Raw genomic sequence first — 24392 nt, forward strand, 5'->3', positions numbered from 1 at the left:
GGAAACAAAAAAAGGAGGGAAGGGAAAAAAAAAGGAGGGAAGGGAAACAAAAAAGGAGGGGAAGGGAAAAAATAGAATAACAAACCCCAAGGATGGCAGTGTCTCACCTCTAATTTCTTCTTTTTTGTTAATACACAGACAGTAGAAATTCAAGCCATCAAAATCAGAACAAACCATTAACTGGAATTTTCAAACAAAGTTGCTGAATTTCTAAAACTTGTATTTTAAAAAAGGCTTAAGAGCCTTTAGAGATGTGGGACCAAAAAATGGCTACAAAGCCTTTGGTTGTTAGAAGGGGCAATTGAACCAAGGAATGACCAAGTTCCTACTCCTTTGGAAGCCTTGGGAAGGCAGGATGCAATTCAGAACCCAGCCTGCCAGTGGAACTGCCCGTGTTGCCACTATTGCTTCACTGCCAAGTCAATATTCTAAGATACACAACAGAAAGGAGACAAAGCACCAAGAGCACCTTTGCCAACAGGAGGATACTCAAATAGCTGAGAAATGTCCTATTGAAGAACTTGCCTGAACAAGAAATGCTAAGCAATGAAGACCTGTCACAAGGCTACCAACACTCACACCCAACAGCCAGGGAGAAGCAAGCTTTTTTTGTCAGTTTGGAGCAACCCCTTCCTTCAAATACCACTGCTACCTGATTTTTTAACCCTTGTCACACAAAAGGTGTTGAGTACCTGAAGTCAGCTTAAGACCTAGTGGCTAAGACCTGCTGTCTTAAAGCCACTAATTCAGTTTGTGTGGGTTAATTAGCCCATTGGTCAAAAGGACAGGGAATTGTAATAATAAATTCCATCCTTTTCTCTCACTTATCCCAGTTTTCTAGCTCAGACTTTGGCGAAAAGCCTGACAAAAGGATGCTGCTTCTTCACAGAATCAAAACGTAGCTGTTGGATACACACACACACACACACAGACATCAAAGTGAGCTCTGTTCTTGGTTCCTTTGTTTCATGGGAGCAGTGCAGGCTGACACTGCTCTGAACAGCAGGGAGAGCAGATCTAAGCAGAGCGCCAGACCAGTCCGTTCTTGTCAGGCTCAAGGAAATGCTCAATCAAAGCTTCAATGAGCTTCTGAAGTTCTTCTTCCAGCACGGTCCTGTCACTAGAAAGAGAAGAATGACATGTCAGGGGGTTGATAAACACCAAGCACCTCGTGAAAAACATCATACAAAGCAAGATCTGATGGTGATGGACTAGATCTGTTCCATTTCCTACCAGCATCAATGGGTAGAGGCTCCAACCTGCTCACTTGAACCAGATGCTTCTCAGCAGGGGCTGTTTCAGTCTTAATTAATGTGATTACATGAAAGAAAAACACAATGGCCACTAGAGGGCTAGCAGGGAAGGCACAAGAACTAAGGGCTGCAAAACCAATTCAAGACTGGTCAGAGACAGACTGTACATGGATTAAAAAGTAAGAATGAGCTGCTAAGAGGTGGATCATCTAGAATCTTCTCTAGGAGGCCCCAGAGCTGAGGTATCTGACTATGTTCTGACTGCAGTGCCATTTAGGGGGATTGAGTAAACAGGCAAAGTGTCACAGTTCACAGGAGGACACTGTAACACACTGATCCTTTCCCCATTTAAAAATGCCCAGGCATTCAGCTGAATAAAAAGACAATATCCACATGCACAAAAATGAACATATTTCAACACCCCTTCCCAAATGCCTGACCCCCCTCCTGCCCCCAAAGCCTCACTGGAGGGAGAGGAACTCAGCCTGTTTGGAACAGAGAAAAGGCAAAGCAGACTTATTTACATTTGCTTTTTTCATTTGGGGAATTGGCAAAGTATCACTGCCCTTCAGGTCACCACTTCCCTTTAAAGAAAACAACCCTAAAATGCTGCCATCCAACTGGCTTTCCTGCTGTTCAGCTTTCAAGAATCATCAATAAACATCAACCTAGAGCAGTATTTGCACAGTTATTATAGAGAGGAATGTCTTTTGAGGTTCCTGCATTTGATGATTTGAATCAGGGAGGCTTGAAAGCTTTTCAATTTCATGTTCCAGACAATAACTGTCATTAACCATTAGTATGACTCAAATGAAAGGCCCATGTATTTTTCTGACTTACCCAAATGAAAAACAGAAGCCCAAATCCTGCACCAAAGCATCCTCAGGTGCTTTCTCTCCTCACTGCTCTGACCTGCCTGCCCTTCCCCAGTGTTCAGATTAGGTTAAGGGCAATATTTCCAGCACTTATTCCTTCCCTGTTGATGGAGCTCTTTGCCTTGACTCTATCTTATATTTTCTCCACCCAGTGGCACCTTGTCCACTCCCAGGTGTATGGAAGCATGTTCATAGAGTCAAAGAATGGTGGAAGTTGGAAGGGACCTTGAAGATCCTCCAGTTCCACCCCCCTGCCATGAGCCGGGACACCTCCCACCAGACCAGGCTGCACAAGCCCCATCCAACCTGCCCTTGAACAGCTCCAGGGAGGGGGCAGCCACAGCTTCCCTGGGCAACCTGGGCCAGTGCCTTCCTGCCCTCATGGGGAAGAATTTCTTCTGATGTCTGACCTCAACCTTCCCTCTTTTGGTTTCAAACCATCACCCCTTGTCCTGTCACTGCCCTCTGGGGTGAAAAGTCCCTCCCCAGCTTTCCTGGAGCCCCTTCAGGCACTGGAAGCTGCTCTCAGGTCTCCCTGGAGCCTTCTCTTCTCCAGGCTGAACACCCCAACTCTCCCAGCCTGGCTCCAGAGCTGCTCCAGCCCTCCCAGCATCTCCGGGGCCTCCTCTGGCCTCTCTCCAACAGCTCCGTGTCCTCCCTGTGCTGGGGACCCCAGAGCTGTTCCCAGCCCTGCAGGGGGGGTCTCACAAGAGCTGAGTAAACAGGGACCATCCCCTCCTTGACCTGCTGACCACACTGCTTCTGCTGCAGCCTGGCAAAGCCCCTATGCAGGCAGCCCAGCCACTGACCTCTGCTGGGGCAGCGCACACATCTCCGCGTAGTACTTGATCTTTGGCTCCGTCCCGCTGGTCCGAAGGGTGGCAACACAACCATTTTGAAATGTAAAAGTGATCATCTGACTGCTCTTACTCACTGGCAGCACCTACAGAAACAACATTTTATTGCAGAACATCCCGACTAACACAAAACTGGGAGGGTTTTTTGATTATTTTTGTTTTAAATACAATATTCCGTCCAGACCTATCGGAGAATCACACACTGGTTGGGGTTGGAGGAACCTTAAAGACCACCCAGTCCCAACCCCCCTGCCATGGGCAGGGACACCTCCCACCAGCCCAGGCTGCTCCAAGCCCCATCCAACCTGCCCTTGAACTCTTCCAGGGCTTCCACAACTTCCACCTAGATCAGACTGCCTCTTCCTCCCACTGGAATTCCAACATCTGGAAGCCCACTTAGCTTAAGAGTTGGAGGAGCATCCAGCTCACTTCAACTAATAAAATTCATTCATTTTTGTATCAACACAGTCAACACAACAGCCAGGCCATTTCCCATTTAAGCAGTTTTCCTCCCAGTAGATGTTGTTAGGCAGCCTTAAGAGATGCCTGGAATTATACTGCCACCTTAGTTGACAGGTCATAGAGAGACAGTCCTAGAGAGAGAGACAGTCCTAGAGAGAGAGACAGTCCTAGAGAGAGAGACAGTCCTAGAGAGAGAGACAGTCCTAGAGAGAGAGACAGTCCTAGAGAGAGAGACAGTCCTAGAGAGAGAGACAGTCCTAGAGAGAGAGACAGTCCTAGAGAGAGAGACAGTCCTAGAGAGAGAGACAGTCCTAGAGAGAGAGACAGTCCTAGAGAGAGAGACAGTCCTAGAGAGAGAGACAGTCCTAGAGAGAGAGACAGTCCTAGAGAGAGAGACAGTCCTAGAGAGAGAGACAGTCCTAGAGAGAGAGACAGTCCTAGAGAGAGAGACAGTCCTAGAGAGAGAGACAGTCCTAGAGAGAGAGACAGTCCTAGAGAGAGAGACAGTCCTAGAGAGAGAGACAGTCCTAGAGAGAGAGACAGTCCTAGAGAGAGAGACAGTCCTAGAGAGAGAGACAGTCCTAGAGAGAGAGACAGTCCTAGAGAGAGAGACAGTCCTAGAGAGAGAGACAGTCCTAGAGAGAGAGACAGTCCTAGAGAGAGAGACAGTCCTAGAGAGAGAGAGAGAGAGACACTCCTAGAGAGAGAGAGAGAGACACTCCTAGAGAGAGAGAGAGAGACACTCCTAGAGAGAGAGAGAGAGACACAGTCAGTCCTAGAGAGGGAGAGACACAGTCAGTCCTAGAGAGGGAGAGACACAGTCAGTCCTAGAGAGGGAGAGACACAGTCAGTCCTAGAGAGGGAGAGACACAGTCAGTCCTAGAGAGGGAGAGACACAGTCAGTCCTAGAGAGGGAGAGACACAGTCAGTCCTAGAGAGGGAGAGACACAGTCAGTCCTAGAGAGGGAGAGACACAGTCAGTCCTAGAGAGAGTCATAGACTGGTTTGGGTTGGAAAGGACCTTAAACTTCATCTAGTCCCAACCCCCTGCATGGGCAGGGACACCTCCCACCAGCCCAGGTTGCTCCAAGCCCCATCCAACCTGCCCTTGACCACCCTTCTGCATAGTTCTTGGGGTATTTAACTTTGTCTCTTCAAAACCCAAACCCCTCCTGCAACAAGGGCTCAGAACTCACCGATTTCCTGCTGGGCTGGCTGCTGTCATAGCCAGTGGTGACATCTCTTACATGTAAGATATTGTAAACACCACAACAACTTGGGTAAGACTGAGGGGTATTGAAGTTCCGAAGCCTCTCAAATATCCTCTTGATAGTTGGAGGATCATAGCACAAGAAGTAGGAAGTCTTTGATATGTGATATCCATACCTACAAGCAGATCAACATTTTCAGTGATGAGATGCAGGAGTTTTATGGACATTTGGTATCTATAAAAGCCCATTTGGAAAAGGAATAACAGGAAAAACCCCACAGCTTTCCCAGCTGTGGAAGCAGATATTTATAGACAAATGTTTGGACTTTGAAGCAGATTTCACTGGATTACTCAGCTCAACTGAAGGTATTTTTCAATTCAAGCAAAGGTTTCAATTCCAAGGAACTGAAAAACACCTGTTTGACCAAGTGCAGCCTTGGTAGCCCTCAGGAAATGAACATGAAAAGTAATTCCCACACCATCAAAAATCGCCTGTTAGAGCCACATGAGCAGCCACAACCACAGGTTCTTTCAACAGCCTCTGAGGAAGGTGACTGATGATTTCACCCAAGATAAAGCTGCTGTCCCCAGTCAGACCTACTGGAAGCCATCACAAGGTGAAACAACCATGTTTGCACATGGAAATGTAGGTTGTTCAACCACCCACTCTTCATTCTACACAGACCCTTCTCTGCAGCTTAAGAGAAAGCATGAAATCCTTCTCTTACCACTGTACCTGGCAGCTTTTCAGTCCAGTTGTGCAGAATTTGCTACAGTTTGCACATGACAGAGCAAGATCCCAAGTGCCATAAGGAGATAGATGTTGACCATTGTTTGTGTTTCCTTGTTCCAAGCTGAAGGGCCAGAGTCTGCTGTTCTGCAGGGCTGGCAGGAATAGAAGCAGCACCTGGGATTTGCTCTGACTGTGCTGGCAGGTCCATAAAGCACAGGAACTTCTGCTGATGAAATGGGATGATCCCAGGACTTAATTCTGACAGAAATGTGTCCCTCATTTTCTTGCCATGAATTGTGTCCATAGCTATGGAACACAGGCCATGCCTTTAACCTCTGCTCCATTACAAACCTCTGCAAGAACAGCACATGATCTAACAAACCCCAGAGCATCTTTCAGGGAAAACAGTGTTTGAGGAGAGGCCCACAGACCTCAACTAAGACACAGCTACTCATCAGAAGCTAAGAGAAATAACACAGTGTGAATGAAACAAGAGAGGGAAGTTGGCAAAATTCTACTCTTTCACAAATTAGTGCAGAAAGGGCCTTTCAGTCCTTTGGGAGATGTGGTATCCAAGTGGTTTCTGTAATCCTGAAAACTGCAGCACATCACAGCATCATAAAAACCAAATTAGAGTCATAGAATGGTGAAGGCTGGAAGGGACCTTAAAGATCATCAGGTTCCACCCCCCCTGCCATGAGCAATGAGAAAACATCTGAGGGACACAGGAAAAATGTTTCCTAGATTATTCCCAGCTCCAAAGTATTTCAGTGGAACATATTGATGATAAATACAACTTACGTTTCATATATCTCAAGGAGTTTCTGTGCCAGTGTTAGGTTCTTGCCCTCCAGGTAGGTTGCCATTTCAGCTATGACCACTGCTGCACTCACACCATCTTTATCCAGCACTGATGTGCCACACATGAAGCCTGGGAACCAAAAATGGACCATGGAATAAAGAACGTGACATACTAATGCATTGATTTAATTGCCTGAAGTGTTAACCTTTTCCCTGTCAATGAAAATTGGCTGATACACCTAAGCAGGTTTCATTAGTGCAATGCAGACCTCCTTTTTAGGAAAGCTAATTAGCTTAGAGGTTATGGGGCTGGAAAGATACATGTTCTAATCAATCAATTAATTCCAGGCTGATAACATCTGCTCTGGGAGGAGATCTCTCAGAACATACATATTTATCTTTGCCTGCTTTGTGCAAGCACACCAGTGCTGCAAAGAGTCTTACCAGTGAGTTGAATCCAAGGAACCCAAACAGATACAGCCTTGGGACACCTCCTAGCAGCCCAGGCTGCTCCAAGCCCCATCCAACCTGCCCTTCAACACTGCCAGGGATGGGGCAATCACAGCTTTCCTGGGCAACCTGGGCCTCATCATCCTCACAGCCAAGAATTTCTTCCTAATGCCTCATCTGAAATGCCACATCACATGTGAACGTGCTGTCCCAGGAAGCTGCCATTTGTCCTAAGGGGAGAACTTCTATGAATTCCTACAGCCAAAACATTCCCTACTCAGTTCTCTCCAGAGCAGTGGTGTCAGCAAGACTAACAAGAAAAACAGAGAGCTCAAGGCAAGGTCAGCAGAGGTATTCACATGCTTCCATCAGGTATTTAATGCTGTTCCTGCACATGTCTGGACTCCTCACACAATGTTCTGAGGTATGAGAGGACAGTGCAGCTCCTGGAGGACCTGCTGCACTGTGGGATGGACAGTGTGGCCAAATCAAGCAACCTCCCAGTTCCATTATCAGTGAGTCCTCACAGAGAGGACCTGCGAGACACTAAACTGATGAAGAACAAATTCTACACACCATCTCAGCTAAAAAGGAAGAGTATTTTGGCTCTGGCACCTCAGGACTTGTATCAAAACAGGTTTGCATGCACAAGCACCACACCAGAAGCAGAGATTCACATATCATTTATGATGATAATGGGCAAGTTGATTTGATGAGAGCAAATTCCCAATAAAAGCAACTACAAGCACAAAAATGAAGTATTTCTGTGTTTTGTTTCATAACTAAGACCATTCCTTTTTAGTCACATGTCCCACACAGAGGTCTCAGCATTTTGAAGTGATATTAACATACATACCAATAGACTCTTCAAATGCAAAGAGAACTTCTTTTCCATTATCTATGAGGTCTTTCACTCTACTACCAATCCATTTGAAACCAGGGAGGGTTTCCTGAAGCAGAAAAAGTGCAATAAATACACATTTTCAATTTAGTTTCAAGTCAAAGAATAAAGGGAAGCCAGTATTCCCTTCACCTCCAGGATGCTTCCTCAAATGGGAGCCTTGTATTCTAGACTTGGGAGTTCAGCAAAAACCAATAACTGAGGCCTCAAATGGAAAATTAAAAAAAAGGGGGTGGAGATTATTCTGAATTTTAAGGTCCATGGGAAAGACTGTTGCAGAGGCAAAATAAAGCTTAAGGACTTCTGATTTTCCTGAAATAATTTCATAGAAACATAGAATGGTGGGAACCTCCTCAGACTGCCATGAGCCCTCCAAGATGATGGACAGAGGTTCAGTAACTGCATCCACCAGCTCCTCCAGGACCTGTGGATGGACCCCATGGGGTCCCATAGACCTTCATGTTCTTTAGATAGTCCCAAACCTGTTCTTCTCCTACAGTGGGGGGTGCTTTGTTCTCCCAGTCCCTGCTGTCCCCTGCTGTGGCCTTTGTGATGAGACTGGAGCTCTTACCAGAGAAGACTGATGCAAATAAGTCCTTGAGAACCTCAGCCCCCTCAATATCCTGCCTAGCTAGGTCTCCTGTTTCCTTCAGGAGAGGGCCTACCCTTCCCTAGGGTGTCATTTTATTCCCAATATACCTGTAGAAGCTTTTCTTATTGCTCATTACATCCCCGGTGAGATTTAATTTCCATAAATTTAAATCTAATTAATTGACCAACACAATAGGGACAGCGAGGACAAATATTAGCCAAGTCATATCTTCAGATGATTAATCTAAAGCAGAGAGTCAGTGAACAGCATTTCACTGGTGAATACTCAACTAGGACATGAGCATCAAGTCAAGCAGGACGTGTGCTTAAAAGAAGGTGTTTCTCTCTGAGATCAGAGAAGATATTTTGTGGTGCTTATCACATGAGACACCAGTGCCAGGGTCTTCAAAAGGTAAAGTTCCAGAAATATAAACAGCAATGTTGAGTGATGGGAGGGAAGAAGCACTGCTTGTGCTCCTCAGGTGATGCAAAAGCAAAGAAAAGCTTGGGAGAAGAAAGGAGGTGAAGCTTTCAGAGGAGACCAAGGGCTTCTGTAAATGTCTAGAGTTTTCTTTTTTTCAGTCAAATGTGTCAACAAACTTAACAGTATTTAGTGGAATAATGAAACTCACTTCAAGGCAGGGATGCTCAACCTGGTAAGCACATCTGGACAGTCACTCAAAATGCTTTTCAGAGTTGCTTTCAGTTTCAGTTTTTAATTCCTCATTGTTTGACAAAATATTTGCTCCTGGTGCACACAGATTTGTTAAACAGGACCTGGATCTTTGTACCTTTGTGCTAAGTTCTGTAGCACTTGCATCTCTCCAGGCCAACATCCCACTGCCTCAGAAATCAAAGTAAACACTAGATTTGAATGCAGGAACTAGAACAATAACCTTCAGTCTGTGGGAGCATAGTCACATCACACCCTCTTTTCTTTTTCAGCAAGTCCTTAAAGACACTACAGTAAATATTTCAACATCAGAGCTCTTCTGTCTGTTGCCATTTGAAGCAAAACCAGCTTTAAAACCTACTAGTGACCTGGGAACCTAAAGGAACACTGTGCAACCTGTACATATTTGCTACAAATCCAGCCCAAAGCACTGCACTTCTGTAGCAAGCACACCAAGTGGCACACACTTGCAGTCTCTTAGAACCAGAGTCTCTTTCAGTCTCTTCAGTTTCAGAATTTCTCTCTAGAAATAGAAGCCAGACAAAAGCATTTCTGTTCTCTGTAATTTTGGATTTTACTTGTGTCATTTCCTTGGAGCTTTGCATAAGCTGATCTCACAGTCTGTGTTCACTGGAAGAGAATTCTCACGTTGAGAAATACTGCAGAGGCTGAACTCAGACTTGTCTGGGTAAACCAGTTTCCCTGAGGGTTGGAATGCACAAAAATTCCTAAGGGTCTGGAAGCTTTATTTTTTAACTGTGTAAGGTCATAGATCATAGAATGACTCGAGTTGGAGGGACCTTAAAGATCATCTATTTCCCACCCCCTGCATAGGCAAGGACACCTCCCAGCAGCCCAGGCTGCTCCAAGCCCCATCCAACCTGCCCTTCAACACTGCCAGGGATGGGGCAGCCACAGCTTCTCTGGGCAACCTGGGCCAGGCTCTCCCCACCCTCACAGCACAGAATTTCTCCCTCATGTCCAACCTAAATGTCTCCTCTTCCAGTTTTAATCCATCCCCCTTTGTCCTCTCACTCCCTGCCTTTGTCCCAAGTCCCTCCCCAGCTTTCCTGGAGCCCCTCCAGGCACTGGAAGATGCTCAAGTCTCTTTGGAGTCTTTTCTTCTCCAGGCTGAACACCCCCAACTTTCAGCCTGTCCTCATAGGAAGGAGGACTAGATGGAGAACGTGGCAATCAGATTTTACTCAGCCAAGAAGACATCATAAAACTCAGACTTACTTCAAAGTGAAATCCCTCTTTAAGTGCAATTGCCCTCAGGATTTTTGAGGAGACCGTGGTCGCCAACATGTAAACGTTCTTCACATCAGCATCTTCAGAGCAGTTTTCCTTCCAGCAAGAAAACATCCACCACCCAAACAGAGCTGCCAGCTCGTTGCCAGTGAACACCTTCCAGCAGCCACTGCAGACAGGACAGGAAATGCAAAAGCTCTTTCAGGTTTCCCATCCACTCAGGGAGAGATGTTTTCTGCAGTCAGTGGAACAACAGGAATCTGAGCACACTATGGACAAGCTGCTCTAGACAAAGCCACGTTACTAAGAGGACTCCAAACTCATCACATCTCCATGATTTACAAGCCCAGTGAATTTCTGCAAGCAAAGATACCAATTAAGTACCTCCACTGGCAGCCTGAGAACAGCTTAGAGGTCTCATTTCTGAAAGAGAAGCACAGCAGACTAGAGAGCCTACACACTGCAGTCAGGTAGAGCCTGCACAACTGCACAGTATGGGTGGTTACTTACACAATTCTCAGAATTTTGGCCTGTTAGTGGAAGAAAAACAATTTCTATTCAATATGAAGAAGCCCAGGGGGGGGAAAAAGAGCCCACAACATCTAACTGTCCCATGGTTCAATTTGTTTGCCCCACAGAAGTGAAAAAACAGCAATTACTGACAAGATTCTATTGTATTAGGTGACCAGTCAGCTTTTCAGTTAAATTTTATCTGGCCATTTACTCTAACACTGCTAAATATTGATTTTTTTCTGAGTTACTGGTTTAAAAGACATGATTTCAGGTGGAGCTAAAACAGAAGATGATGCTAGGAAGAAAGACACCCAAATAGCTAAATCACCACAGGAAAGAGAAGGTTGAAGGTGTGTGCCTGGCAGCCACTTGGGGACAATTCTGTGATTTTTACTCTCTCTTCTGCAAAAAGAGATAAAATAAGAGGTCTCACCACTTACTTCTCCTGCTGTTCTGCCACTGCTAGTCTGTCTGCATCTGGATCAGTGGCCACTACTACTTTAGCCTTTTCTTTCTCTGCAAGCCTCAGTGACAACTCCTGGTGAGAGAAAAGGCAGGAAAAATAATCATAAAATATCCAATAAACTCAGTCTTACTTCTTATTTACATATAATGTGCAATTAAAGACAATGTCATGTGGATTCTCCCTGCATTAACACAGCTCAAAGCCAGGTCCTCCCTGTTCTCTTCCTCAGGCAGGTAATCCTGTTCCTTCCTGTTTTTTACCACAGGACCATATCCAGACAGAGAAAAGCCCATAAAACCACATAAATCTGATGAAGTAGAAAAAAAATATATATACATACCAGGACACATTCTCCTTCTTCAGGATTTGGGCATTTGACAGTGGAGAAGTCTGGATCTGGATCCTTTTGTTCAGGGACTGGAATGGGAGGCTGAAAGCCAAAGGCTTGGAAAGCCAACTGCACGTAGTCATGTCCAACTCCATGAAATGAGGTATGAACAAACTTCAAATGTGTTTGTGTGTTCAGCTCCCTGAGAAGGAAAAAGAGAATTTCAGCAAGATTTTGGTTATTTAACCAAACTACTTTCAGGTGGGGAGCAAAAGCAAGAGAAAATGCAATTGCACTTTGCACAATTCTGCTGATTTCTGCATTAATTTCAAAGAAGGAATGAGGGAAAAGTGCTCATTTGGACTTTCACTAGAAATTGCTGGATTAAAGCTTCTTCTGCTTCTCCCTCAGTTTGTTGATGACACAGTGAGGTGACATCCTGGAGGGCACAGATTCATCCAGAGGGACCTGGGCAGGCTGGAGAGGTGGGACTGTGCAAACTGCATGAAGTTCAACAGGGCCAAGTGCACCTGGGCCAGAGAAATCCAAGGTGCAAATACAGGTTGGGTGGAGAATGGATCAAAAACAGCCCTGAGGAGAAGAACCTGGGAGTGATGGTGGATGAGAAGCTCAACATGACATGGAGCCCAGAACCCACCCGTGTCCTGGGCTGTGTCACCAGCAGCGTGAGCAGCAGGGCCAGGGAGGGGATTGTCCCCTCTGCTCTGCTCTGCTGAGACCCCCCTGAGCCAGGCTGGGAGAGTTGAGGTGTTCAGCAACCTGGGCCAGGCTCTCCCCACCCTCACAGCCCAGAATTTCTCCCTCCCATCTCAGCTCCAGCTCCCTCTGCCAGCTGGAAACCCTTCCCCCTGCTCCCATCCCTCCCTGCCCTTGTCCCAAGCCCCTCCCCAGCTTTCCTGGAGCCCCTTCAGGCACTGGAAGCTGCTCTCAGCTCTCCCTGGAGCCTTCTCTTCTCCAGGCTGAACACCCCAACTCTCCCAGCCTGGCTCCAGAGCAGAGCTGCTCCAGCCCTTGGATCATCTTCATGGCCTTCTCTGGACTCCCTTCAGGAGCTCCCTGCCCTTCTTGTCTTGGGGACTCCAGAACTGGACACATTATTGAGGTCTACCTGTCAGCACTGCACTTTTCACATGTAACCCAGACCTTACTCAAACACATCATTAAGTACACTTTGTTTTATACAATACCTATAATAACAGATCTTTTTCAAATCCTCCATGTAACAGTCACAAATTTTCTTCAGAGGATCCTGCCTAAGGGGACTGGTGTCTACTAGATTCTCATTCCATGAGCCATCCCATGGTTCCACACACTCTTCTATACATTTTATAATTTCCTTGTCATGAGGAGAGGTGATCTGTGCTCCATTTTCCCAATAAACCTGGTATAAGTTCAAGAAAAACAAGACATAGGTCAATTACAGAGATTATCAACTTCATAAATTATTTTACCTGCAGGATTAGCCATGCTTCCTGCTTCTTGAGGTCACACAGAGAAGGCTCAACTGGCTCAACTCTCAAAAGTCATTTGGAACCACAGTTTGATTCCAGTTATGCAATGAGAGCTAATCAGCAACAAGACCTAGTTTCAAAAAAAAGCTGGTATTCAACCATTATGACTGAAATCACCAGGACATGAGAAGCTGATACTGGGCACTATTGTTTTTGAAACTGAAACAGATGAAAAAAGTTACCTTCACATGGTCTGACTTTCCTTTTGCAAAAGCAGCACAACTTGTTTTTGAAATCAAAGCAAAACTGATAAGTACTGTGCCAAGGCACATGTTTTTCCATAACTAAACAACCATAATCTTTCAGCTGGAAACACTAGCAAACCCTGAGCTATAAAAAGTATTTGTTGAGGAATTATTTAGATGCCTGTTTTCCCACAGTTTGTTTCCAGCACCATGGTTGTGTTCACAATGCAGACTTTCAACTCAGACCAATCTGGCTCTTTTCTTGTCCTCTGGCTTCCATGAAACCTGCAGGCACAGATTATCTTCAAAACTATGGCTTTGTCAAGTTGGGTTAGAATTGTCCAAAACCTTTAGAAGCTGCTGAATTCACAGGGGAAATGTGAAAGATAAAACAATTCATGTGAAAGCTAGAAAAAAAACCAACACCACCACAATATCCTGGCAAAAGTGAAATGCTTCCTATTAGGAGACAAAAATAGCTTCTTGATAAAAATGAAGCACCTAGAAAGCTGATGTGGCTCAGCAAAGGCTGAAAAGTACTTTACAATTTGTCTGACAGAGGATGAGTGCAGTACAATCACCTCCAAGAGTTATCTTTGCTTTCTTATCACTGCCATTATTCACTGACCTGTTCCTAAGCATCCAGAATGCCAAGTTTAGTTACAATTTAGAGTTTAGTTCAGATTCTTAGGCAGTTCAGAAAGGAAGAACTGCATAAGCAGCATTTGCTGTTACAGATGGTTATACTGTTCCAAGCTTTCCAAATGAAGCCACTCACCTCTCTCCCAATGCCCAGAAAAAACAACCTTGCAGGGAGCACCAAGCTACTAAGAAGTTCTATTCATCAACTACCAAACCATCTCCATCTTCAGCATAGTTACCTACTGGGCTGACTAATTCACCTAAGATCTAGCTTAGTTTGAAACTCATTTTTAAGTCTAAGAAATGAACACATAATAAATTGCTGAAACACTTCTTCAGCTGCTGATTATGGAATGTCCCAACAGATGTGCTCAAGATACACAAGCAGGGTGGTCTTCAGCTCCAGTCACAGGCAGTGTGTGTCATTCAGGTTATATGAAAGGTTTATTACTTGAAACCGTTTTTCCTTCTAATGTACACACATCCATGTTCCAGAAGAAGCCAAATGCCAAAGGCAGGTGGGGAAAACTGGAAAGCAGCTGATTGGGACATGCTATGAACTTCCAAGTTCAAGCCTGACCTTGTATCCATTGTCTTCTTTCCGGTTGTGGGACGCTGTGATCATCACACCAGCCACAGCTTTGAGCTCCTGGACAGCATAGGGCTACAAGGAAAGCCAGAAACGTTGATTTAGCCAAGAGTTCTGCAGCTGGCACAGATAAAATTATAATATAAGGACAGTTATACAATAGGATAGCACAGGAGAAGTGGCTCCTAACGTGTCACCAGGTTATCTGAACATTGTAGACATGAATGCTCATCGTTCTGCCTCCTGTAGCCAGCAAGTTTGTTCTGTTCTGTTGCACAGGAGCATTATTCTGTTTCCCAGCCACATAAACACAACTGACTCAAGGAAACTGACACTCAGATTACAGGAGCATTTGAGAAAGAGAAAACAGGTTCAAACGGAATGAGGGAATTCATCAAAAGGCTGCTTGAAAAACAAGTTACAGGTACCTCCAGCTAATGAGCACCCAGCCTTTTTATTCAGTCCTCCCCTGGAAAAAAGATGCACTGCATGCACAGCACACTAGAAAGCTGGGTTTAAACATAAGGATTTAAAACCCTGCAAGAAAAAGCTGCTGTGACTAGAAAATAAAGCCCTATTTTTTTTTTTAGATACTAAAAGTAGAGTCAATCTTCACTTCTTCCACTCCAAGCAGTACAAGTCTTGCATCCAAAAACATACAGTCCCTATACACGTGTATTTAATCACACACACATAAATATCATCTTTGACTCTTACCACACTCAGGTGTTTAAGAACAGAATGAAAGAACAGCACAACACTTCATTGGTAACTAATAACACAAACCCTGAACTGGAATAACTTTAGCCCTCCCATGGCAGCCTGGGGTGAAATCTGACTCTGTTGATTATCTGCACACAGAAGAATCCAGCAACACTCTTGTTCACACCTCCTTGAATAGCCAGGTGTTCCAAGCAGCCCCTATTTTTCTGTTTAAATACTGGAATTTGAGAAGAAAATTGCTAGTTCACATTTTTAGCAAATTTTCCAAGACTCCCTTAACTGCATGGTTCAACATTGTACAAGAGAAGGTGACTCACCACAAAGGGTGTAGGGACATAGGTGGAAAAGAAGTAGACAGGTACATCTTTAGCCAGCAGGACAGCTGCAGTGAGCTTTGCAAGCCTACCAACAGGAAAGAGAAAAGATGCAGTCAACCCAGCTCCCCACAACAATCCAGCAGCCATATGGCATTACTGTAAACTTCATTGCACTTGTTTCTTAAATCCCTTCTTATTTTCTTTACACTAACAGTAGTATCCCACAGGCTGCAGCCAGTGCAACACCGCTTTCAGGGTGGACAATCCCAGATGGTGCTTTTGTGTGTGGCTTGAAGAGCACAAGGCATTTTAGTCAACCATGTAGATACACCAGTGATAGCAAAAATACAGAACCTACTGGCATGACATGCATCCTTCATTCAAGGACAGAACCAACCTCCCAGAAAGTTTAAAGTGCCAGATGTCTGCAACAGCAGGTTTGGAAAAGGACTCAGTATCCCACACAGCAAAGCTTGTTTGCCAGCCTTGGTCAGTAGCTTCAGCCAATACCCAAGAAGCAGATTTATTCCTAAAATATCCTCCTGCAAACCAGCATGCTCTTATCCCAGAAAGTTCAGGAATAGTAACAGCATCTGTGATTTTAAACCTTGACTTTATTATAAACATTTCCTTTCAAGCAGCAGGGAAACTCATTCTCATTCAGGTAACTTTGATATGAAACTGTTCGAGTCAGGTGCACACAGCTCAGCAGGTAATAGGAATCATGGAATCCCAGAATGCCAGGTTGGAAGGGACCTCAAGGACCATCTGGTCCAACCTTTCCAGGTCCTACTCCAGTTGGTATGAGGTGGCTCAGCACCCTGTCAAGCTGAGACTTCAAACTGCCCAGTGTGAGGGAATCCACCACTTCCCTTGGGAGACTGTTCCAGTGTTGGACTGTCCTGATGGGGAAACATTTCCCTCTTGTGTCCAATGGGAATCTCCCCAGGAGCAACTTGTGCCCATGACCCCTTGTCTTTTCTGTGGGACTCCTTGTCAATAGGGAGTCTCCATCTTCCTGGGAGCCTCCCTTTAAGGACTGGAACATGGTGATAAGGTCTCCCCTGAGCCTTCTCTTCTCCAGGCTGAACAAGCCAAGTTTTCTCAGCCTCTCCTCATATGCCAGGGAAGTTTTGCTCAGGGTCAAAACAGATGAAAGACTCACAAGTTGCAGTTTGCTTTGCTCACTTGTTTTCACAGACAAGCATTAATCCTTGCCTCCTGACCTCTCATGATGTGCACAGTGCAGTCTCTTTCAGTTACTCAAAATTTCACTTTGGCACCTATCAAATCTAACCTGAAACTGCTCTTAAACTGAGTTTAAGAGCTCAGCTTGTAGCTGAAAATTTTGCTTGTGTATCACAATACTTGAGTCAACTTAATTACTAATTACAGAACTCCTCTGGACAGGCTGCCATCACCCTCAGGGATGATGGGACAAAAGAAACACGTAGTTGAGAACTGACTGGCTCTTTTGACACATAAAACAACAACTGTGCTGCCATCAAGTCTGAATTCCAAACTTTGTGTGGCTAAAAAGGAAGGTTTTTCCTATGCTTCTATATTTTGAAGCTAACCATAACCCAAATAATTTGAGTAATAGCCCAAATATAGTGTGACAGATGAGTTGAAGACCCTTATGCCTGGGAGCCAATGTGCCACACACATCTGAAGAGCAGACAGGAGGGCGTGGAAAGGTGGACCTTGGGAATGCAGAAACTATTTAAAAGACAGTTACTAGATTCTGTACAGTTCCTACATCCCTGAAATAGCAGATCTTCACAGAATCTTAGAATCACAGAATCTTAGGGGTTGCAAGGGACCTCGAAAGATCATCTAATCCACCAGATCACCTTTTTAACAAACAAGTTTTAAAAACTCACCCAACTACATTAGTTACAACTATTACCTACAACAACTACATTAAATACAATAATTAATTACTATTTAACTAAAGAGTAATTAGCCCCAGGGTAGTGCTTGGGTTTTGTGGGGCTTTATGATCCCTGAATGACAAGGGATTAGAATTCTCTACAGAACTCAGAAAGCAGATCTTTTATAGACCTTGTCTCTTCCCTTACCCTGCAAAAAGCACAATTTGACAACACTGGAAGTTTACCATTGAAACATAGAATGGTGAAGGTTGGAAGGGACCTTGAAGATCCTCCAGCTCCAAACCCCCCTGCCATGGGTAGGGACACCTCCCACCAGACCAGGCTGCACAAGCCCCATCCAACCTGCCCCTCAACACCTCCAGGGATGGGGCAGCCACAGCTTCTCTGGGCAACCTGTTCTAGTGCCTTCCTACCCTCATAGGGAAGAATTTCTTCTGATGTCTGACCTAAATCTCCCCTCTTTCAGTTTCAAAACATCACCCCTTGTCCTATCACTTCTCTGTCTTCTCTGATGAAAAGTCCCTCCCCAGCTTTCCTGGAGCCCCTGCAGGCACTGGAAGGTGCTCTAAGGTCTCCCTGGAGCCTTCTCTTCTCCAGGCTGAACACCCTCAGCTCCTCCAGCCTGTACAATTAACTAAAGAATAATTAGCCCCAGGGTTGTGCTTGGGTTTTGTGGGCTTTTTTTTTAAAGCATGTCATTAGTACATATATTTTGCTCTCCAAATGACAAGGGATTTGGATTCCTTACAGAATTCAGAAAGCAGTTTTTACAGACCTTCTGTCTCCCCTTTCCCTGCAAAAAGCACAATTTGGCATCACTGGAAGTTTACATTTTAAGCATTCCAGGTGAGATATTCCCACTGTGGGAATTCACAGAGTGCAGTCTACACAAGGACATCAAAAATTCTAGGTTACACTGGGCTGAAGGGAGAATTCTCCTCCCCCAGGCAAGCTGAGATCAGAGGCGTAAATACAAAAGAAGGGCAGTACTGACAGCAGAGCATTAACATTCAGTGCTTTCAAGCCAGATGTTAATGTTCTGAATTTACCTTGACATTCAAATTTCTCTGCAGATACACCAGCTTCTTAATGTCTGCCTGATGTTCTTGTGCATTTAGTCTGTAAATTCATTGGTGAAGTGCCTAGCCTTACATTCCACATTTGCTGGCAACTGTTATTATCTAAAGGCTTTAGTCCATGACTCTCTTCATTACTATTTAAATGGGCTAGGGGAGAGAGTGTGCACAGTTCATGACAGAAATATTCTGAGAGAACAGAATGCATTTAAAGCCACAATTTAATTTCTAGTCTTGGAAATGTAATCAATACTCATACTTCTTACTGCTGCAGTTGCTGGTCACCTGACCTCGTGTGTCATATCCAACAACAAAGCCTCTCTGCTTGAAATCTGAAAAACACCTCTCAAGGTACTTGTAGATCCCCTGGAAAGAAAAAAGAAGAGAAAAAAAGAGGGAAGAATTAGCTCTGGTGCACCATAAACAAACACTAAGAATGATGTTTCACACAGAACATGTCAGTAGCCAAAACATAGCTCAGCAAAAGTGTCAGTAATGAGATCACAAAAGCAGCATATTTATTTTCCCCCAAAATGTTCCCAGAATGAAAGAAAGGAAACAAAGTTGTGGAAAGCTAATAGTGGTACAACAACTGGCTGAGGGAGTTGGGATGTTCAGCCTGGAGAAGAGAAGGCTCCAGGAAGACCTTAGAGCACCTTCCAGTGCCTGCAGGGGCTCCAGGAAAGCCCAGGAGGGGCTTGGGACAAGGGCACAGAGGGATGGGACAAGGGGTGATGTTTTTAAACTGGAAGAGGGGAGATCGAGGTCAAACATCAGGAAGAAATTCTTCCCCATGAGGGTAGAAAGGCACTAGAACAGGTTGCCCAGAGAAGCTGTGGCTGCCCCATCCCTGGCAGTGTTGAAGGGCAGGTTGGATGGGGCTTGGAGCAACCTGGGCTGGTGGGAGGTGTCCCTGCCCATGCACAGGGGTTTGGAGCTGGAGGATCTTCAAGGTCCCTTCCAACCCAGACCATTCCGTGATTCCATGATTCTATACAAGAAGTGCTCAAACAGCATAAAAACAGAAAGCTTGAGCCAGCAAAATCCTCAAGCAACAAACACTCATTTTCAATCCATACTTTGCTTGTATGTATTCAAACCATCTTCTTAAAGACCCAATTGAGAAAAATCTTTTTTTTTTTAAATTCCATCTACTCAGCCACTACAAACCTAGGACCAGTCTTCATCCTTGTGTCCAGCCACCCTGTTTCTGAAGAGCTGGTGATAAATCTGCATGAAAAGGAGGCTTCATCCTTTCCCACTTTCTCAAACCAAAGTTTATTACCAGTGACCTGCTCCATGTGGATAAATTAAACCCTGGCTTTACATACTGTGCAGACAACAGCACAAGTACAAGCTGCCTTGTAGATACCAAGACAGAACATTTCAAATGGCAAGATACCAGAGGAGACCCCTGTGCAGGGAGAAGAAAGAGGAGTAAAATGGAGCACGTTTTTAAAACACATTGAGGGGAACATTAATATGTGCTGAGACATCCACAGGAACAAACCAGCCTCTCAGCCTCCCCTTCTTTTCCAAACAGGAGGAGAAGGGTGCTCTCTGAAATAGTGCATCACATGGTGTTCCTGTAGCCTACACATCCAGTCATTTCCCAGTTAAAATCTCTCTGGAGACCCAGCACAGAAACAACCCTGGATGGATCAGCAGTTTCAGACAAAAAGGTAGAAACACTATTGTTAGAAGTTTCCAGAGGCCACAGTTCCCCACAACCAGAAAGCAACCTTCCCTAACACAAGCACAGCACTGAACAGACCTTGGCCAAGCTTGTCTTAAAAATACCTTAATCTTAAAAATACCTTAAAAATAAACTTCACCTCTTATGAGGCTAGAAACCTCCTCTTGATGGAAGGGCTGGGGGTGTTTTGTACAATTAAGTGGATTTTTCCTTCAGTAATAAAAGCAATTCCTTGCAGTGTCCTTATCTGGATCTGACCTGATATCCCCAAGAAGCAATCCCTCACTGAAGAACTCGCCTGACTCATGAAACTCACTCAATTTTCTTTTAATTCTTATTTCCCATTACACACACAAGGTACTTCAAACATGAACAACTGGGTATTTAGGATCACTACTCAGATCAGTGCTCATTAACATATTTGTCAGTGACAAGGACAGTGGGATCAGTGTCCCCTCAGTGGTTTGTTGATGACACCAAACTGTGGCATGAGGTGACACCCTGGAGCGGAGGAATCCATCCAGAGGGACCTGGGCAGGCTGGAGAGGTGGGACTGTGCAAACTGCATGAAGTTCAACAGGGCCATGTGCAAGGTCCTGCACCAGGGTCATGGCAATCCCAGGCACAAATACAGGTTGGGTGGAGAATGGATCCCAAACAGCCCCCAGGAGAAGGATGTCCTGGGCTGTGTCACCAGCAGCGTGAGCAGCAGGGCCAGGGAGGGGATTGTCCCCTCTGCTCTGCTGAGACCCCCCTGCAGGGCTGGGAACAGCTCTGGGGTCCCAGCACAGGAAGGACACGGAGCTGTTGGAGAGAGGCCAGAGGAGGCCCTGGAGATGATGAGAGGGCTGGAGCAGCTCTGCTCTGGAGCCAGGCTGGGAGAGTTGGGGTGTTCAGCCTGAAGAAGACCTTAGAGCTCCCTGCACAGCTTCCTGCTTTCCATTCCTTCCTCCCTCAAAAACAGAAGAGCTGATTTCTTTTTATTGCAAAGTAAAGGGCCTGTATTGATCTTTTTAGCAGATTTTATCTTCTGTACTTCCTTCCCTGCTCACTCACCTCAGCTATTTCTGCCTGAGCATTTCTGACAGCTATGGGGTGCTACGACAACCCGAGTGACACTTCTCTTCCAGGAGGATTGAGATTTTTCCTAGGACAGTCCCTTAAACCAGCTTCACTGTTTGACAGACACCAAAGACAGACACCAAAGATTTCATATGAATAAAGATAGGAAAGTCTTGACATTCTGCCATGGAGAAGTTCTGCTTCAAATTAAGAAGATGAGATATGCAGCATGAGGAGAAAATACCTTCAGCTTAGTCAAAGATACCACAGCTGAAATCAGCCCAGCCTTGCTGGACTTGTTTACTATCCAAATATATAAATATATAAAGCTGCAGGACATTAAAATAAATTAAAAATGACAGTAAGAAGAAGTGAATGCTGAGCCCCCCCACTATCTGAACCTCCTACTCATGTTCCCACCTATTTTTTTCCAGGTGCCATTCTCCCTTCCTCAGAGGGCAGCTAGTAATTCCAACACCTCTGGCAATAATTAATAAGGTTCTCCATTTTAAAAAGTCTTATTTCCTTTTTACAAGACTCAGGTTTTGATAACATCTCCATCTAATTTCACATGGGATAGCTCCTGCTTCTAAACTGAAGATATCCAAGTCAACACCTTGCCATTACTTTCCTGGTGATAATTAATAACTTCCTAGCAAGTGCCAGCATACAAATGTATAACTGCCTCTGTGGATCTAAATCAAAATTCTCATTAGGTCCACTGAAGTATTACAAATATTTATACTACTGCACAGTTCAGGTGACTTCCTTACATAAAATTCACAGGCAGATCTAGTCTCCTTCTACTGCCATGATTTAAATCATCTTCTTGCATGGCCAGTCCCTTATGAACAATTTTCAGAGGAGAAGTGAGGGGAGAAGGATGCTATCAAGAATGGGACAGAAAGATTTTTGATTGATGAAATCAAGGGATGGTAATAGTTTTATGAAGTTCAGGATTTAAATATTTCAACTATTACCACATGAATGATGCACAGATGACTGTTTTTATAATTCTGGAGGTCAGTGACAGGTTACTCATCCATTAATAAAAAGTAACTGGTTCAGAAGGATAGAAGCAGTACTTGAGCAGAAAAGTCTGGGCTTTATGCATGGGCTACATAGCTACAATCTTCAGGTGAGTCAAAAGCCACTTCTGGGTATCCTGTACCTTTCTGGATCAGGCTTTTCATGATATCACCATAATCATGGAAACGAAGAACACAGAATGTGCTTAAGCACCCACCTTAACTAATCACAGAGTCATGGAATGGGTTGGCTTGGAAGGGACCTTAAAGATCATCTAGTTCCAACCCCCTGCATGGGCAGGGACACCTCCCAGCAGCCCAGGCTGCTCCAAGCCCCATCCAACCTGCCCTTCAACACCCCCAGGGATGGGGCAGCCACAGCTTCTCTGGGCAACCTGGGCCAGGCTCTCCCCACCCTCATACTAAAGAATTTTCCCCTCATATCTAACCTAAAGCTCACCTCTTCCAGTTCTGGTACATAACCTCTTGTCCTCTCACTACAAGTCCTTGTAAGGTTTATTTTAATTGAAGGCAGTATTTGAATTATACTGCAGTCTACTTGGAATGGCCATTTACTCCTGTAGCAGGAAAGGACAAAGAGGGACAGGCAGGGTTGCCCATTTTCTAATTAGGTCCAGCAAAACTGCTAATGTCATTAGCTTCAGAACCAAGACTACTCAAAGAGATTACACCTAAAGCACTTCAGAAGCAAGTTCTAATCTGCTTCCCAGGGATGGTTTTTCCTAACCTGATACATGGCTTTAATAAGCAACTAAAAATAGAAGCTCCACAGTGGGAGCAATCAATACAAACTAGGTTGTTACTTTCAGAGAGCAGTCATGCCCATGACACTGAACTTGCAAACACTTTCCCTGCTGACCAAAATGCAACTTTCCCCTTTCTGCCAAGAATGTGTATCAGTCAGTCAGTCAGTCCAAGTGCAGTCACACTTCCACAAGCCTGGAAACACAAAGGCAGCACACAACACCCAGGAGCTGGGAGCGTGGGCAGCTCACAATTCTGGCTGCACAGGCCAGAAAAATCAAGTGACTCTCATTTACTTCCTCTGCATTATCAAGATGTTTCACCCTGCTTCAAAGAAAAGTGGAATTCTTTAAAGTGACTTCGCTGCTCTTAACGATTCTGTGAGCTGCAACAAACTACTAGTTTTTAAGCTATATTTAAAATGTGTTTATTTAATGGTTTTAATTTAAAATACAATTTAAAAAATAAGTTGAATCATCTCATATCAGACCTAGAACTAAAGCAAGCATCATTCTAAGGTGTGCCCAGTTTAGAGATCAGAAACCCAAAGCAAACTTTGTTATACCCAAGATGAAACTGAAGAGAAAAAATGATCAGATACAAGGCTGGGTCTCAAGCCCTACTCATAAGCTCCAACATGTTAGTCCTCTTCTTTTCCAAGTCTATATAAACAGCTCGTGGAATTTGGTTTCAGTGCAAGAGTTTGGGCTGCAGTTGTATGAGCCAGGCATCAGCAATATGTCAACCAGCTTAATAGTGTCCCAGCTGTTCCAAGTTTTAAGCACAGCACTTTGCTCTGAGCCAACAGAAAACAAATTATTGCAGTTGTGCCTACTGAGGGATTTGCATCAGAGCATTAACCTGAAAAGAGATGGCTATTTTAGAAGCACACAGGATTAAATGAGAGATTTTATCACAGAATCACATAATATCAGGGGTTCGAAGTGACATCTGAAGACCAACCCTTTATAAACCCTTTATATTTTTAATCAACCCTTTATAAAGCATGTAATAAAACACCTTTCATCATATAGCTGAAGCTCCATTTATTTAAAAGTACTTGACCAAGTAGGTAAGATTCAGTAGGTCTGTTATAGCAAAACCTTTCAATGTAAATGATCCAAGTACAATGGTTACAAACCTACCCCTTCATTATATTTTCAACAGTCAAGAACAAAGGTGGAAGCAAATGAAAAGTTTAAGTATTTTTATAGAGTCAGTCACAGGAGTTGGAAGGGACCTCTGAAGATCAAGTCCAACCCTCTTGCTGCAGCAGGAACACCCAGAGCAGATCCCACAGGAACACATCCAAGTGGGTTTGAATGTCTCCAGAGAAGGAGACTCCGCCACCTCTCTGGGCAGCCTGTCCCAGGGCTCTGTCACCCTCACAGGGAAGAAGTTTCTCCTCATGTTGAGGTGGAACTTCCTGTGTTGTCACTTGGTGCTGTTTCCCCTCATCCTGTCACAGGCACCACTGAACAGAGACTGGCCCCTTCTTGACACCCACCCTGCAGGTAT

At 44.6% G+C, this 24392-nt stretch overlaps 1 protein-coding gene across 1 annotated transcript in view; it reads right to left on the minus strand.

The window, feature by feature from the left end:
• Positions 1-1017: 1017 nt before the first annotated feature.
• The window catches only part of PGM2L1 (phosphoglucomutase 2-like 1), a 47630-nt gene continuing 24255 nt past the window's right edge, over positions 1018-24392 (minus strand). The window contains exons 3-14 of the mRNA XM_010004562.1: positions 18583-18689; positions 15353-15437; positions 14304-14387; positions 12573-12766; positions 11377-11566; positions 11011-11108; positions 10046-10226; positions 7498-7591; positions 6192-6321; positions 4644-4833; positions 2938-3071; positions 1018-1120 (exon numbers count right to left, since the gene is read on the minus strand). Coding sequence (XP_010002864.1) covers positions 1018-1120; positions 2938-3071; positions 4644-4833; positions 6192-6321; positions 7498-7591; positions 10046-10226; positions 11011-11108; positions 11377-11566; positions 12573-12766; positions 14304-14387; positions 15353-15437; positions 18583-18689 — 1590 coding nt within the window. The remainder of the gene's footprint in view (positions 1121-2937; positions 3072-4643; positions 4834-6191; positions 6322-7497; positions 7592-10045; positions 10227-11010; positions 11109-11376; positions 11567-12572; positions 12767-14303; positions 14388-15352; positions 15438-18582; positions 18690-24392) is intronic.

Source organism: Chaetura pelagica, unplaced genomic scaffold (assembly GCF_000747805.2).
Source record: "Chaetura pelagica isolate M959 unplaced genomic scaffold, ChaPel_1.0 scaffold659, whole genome shotgun sequence".
Lineage (NCBI taxonomy): Eukaryota > Metazoa > Chordata > Aves > Apodiformes > Apodidae > Chaetura > Chaetura pelagica.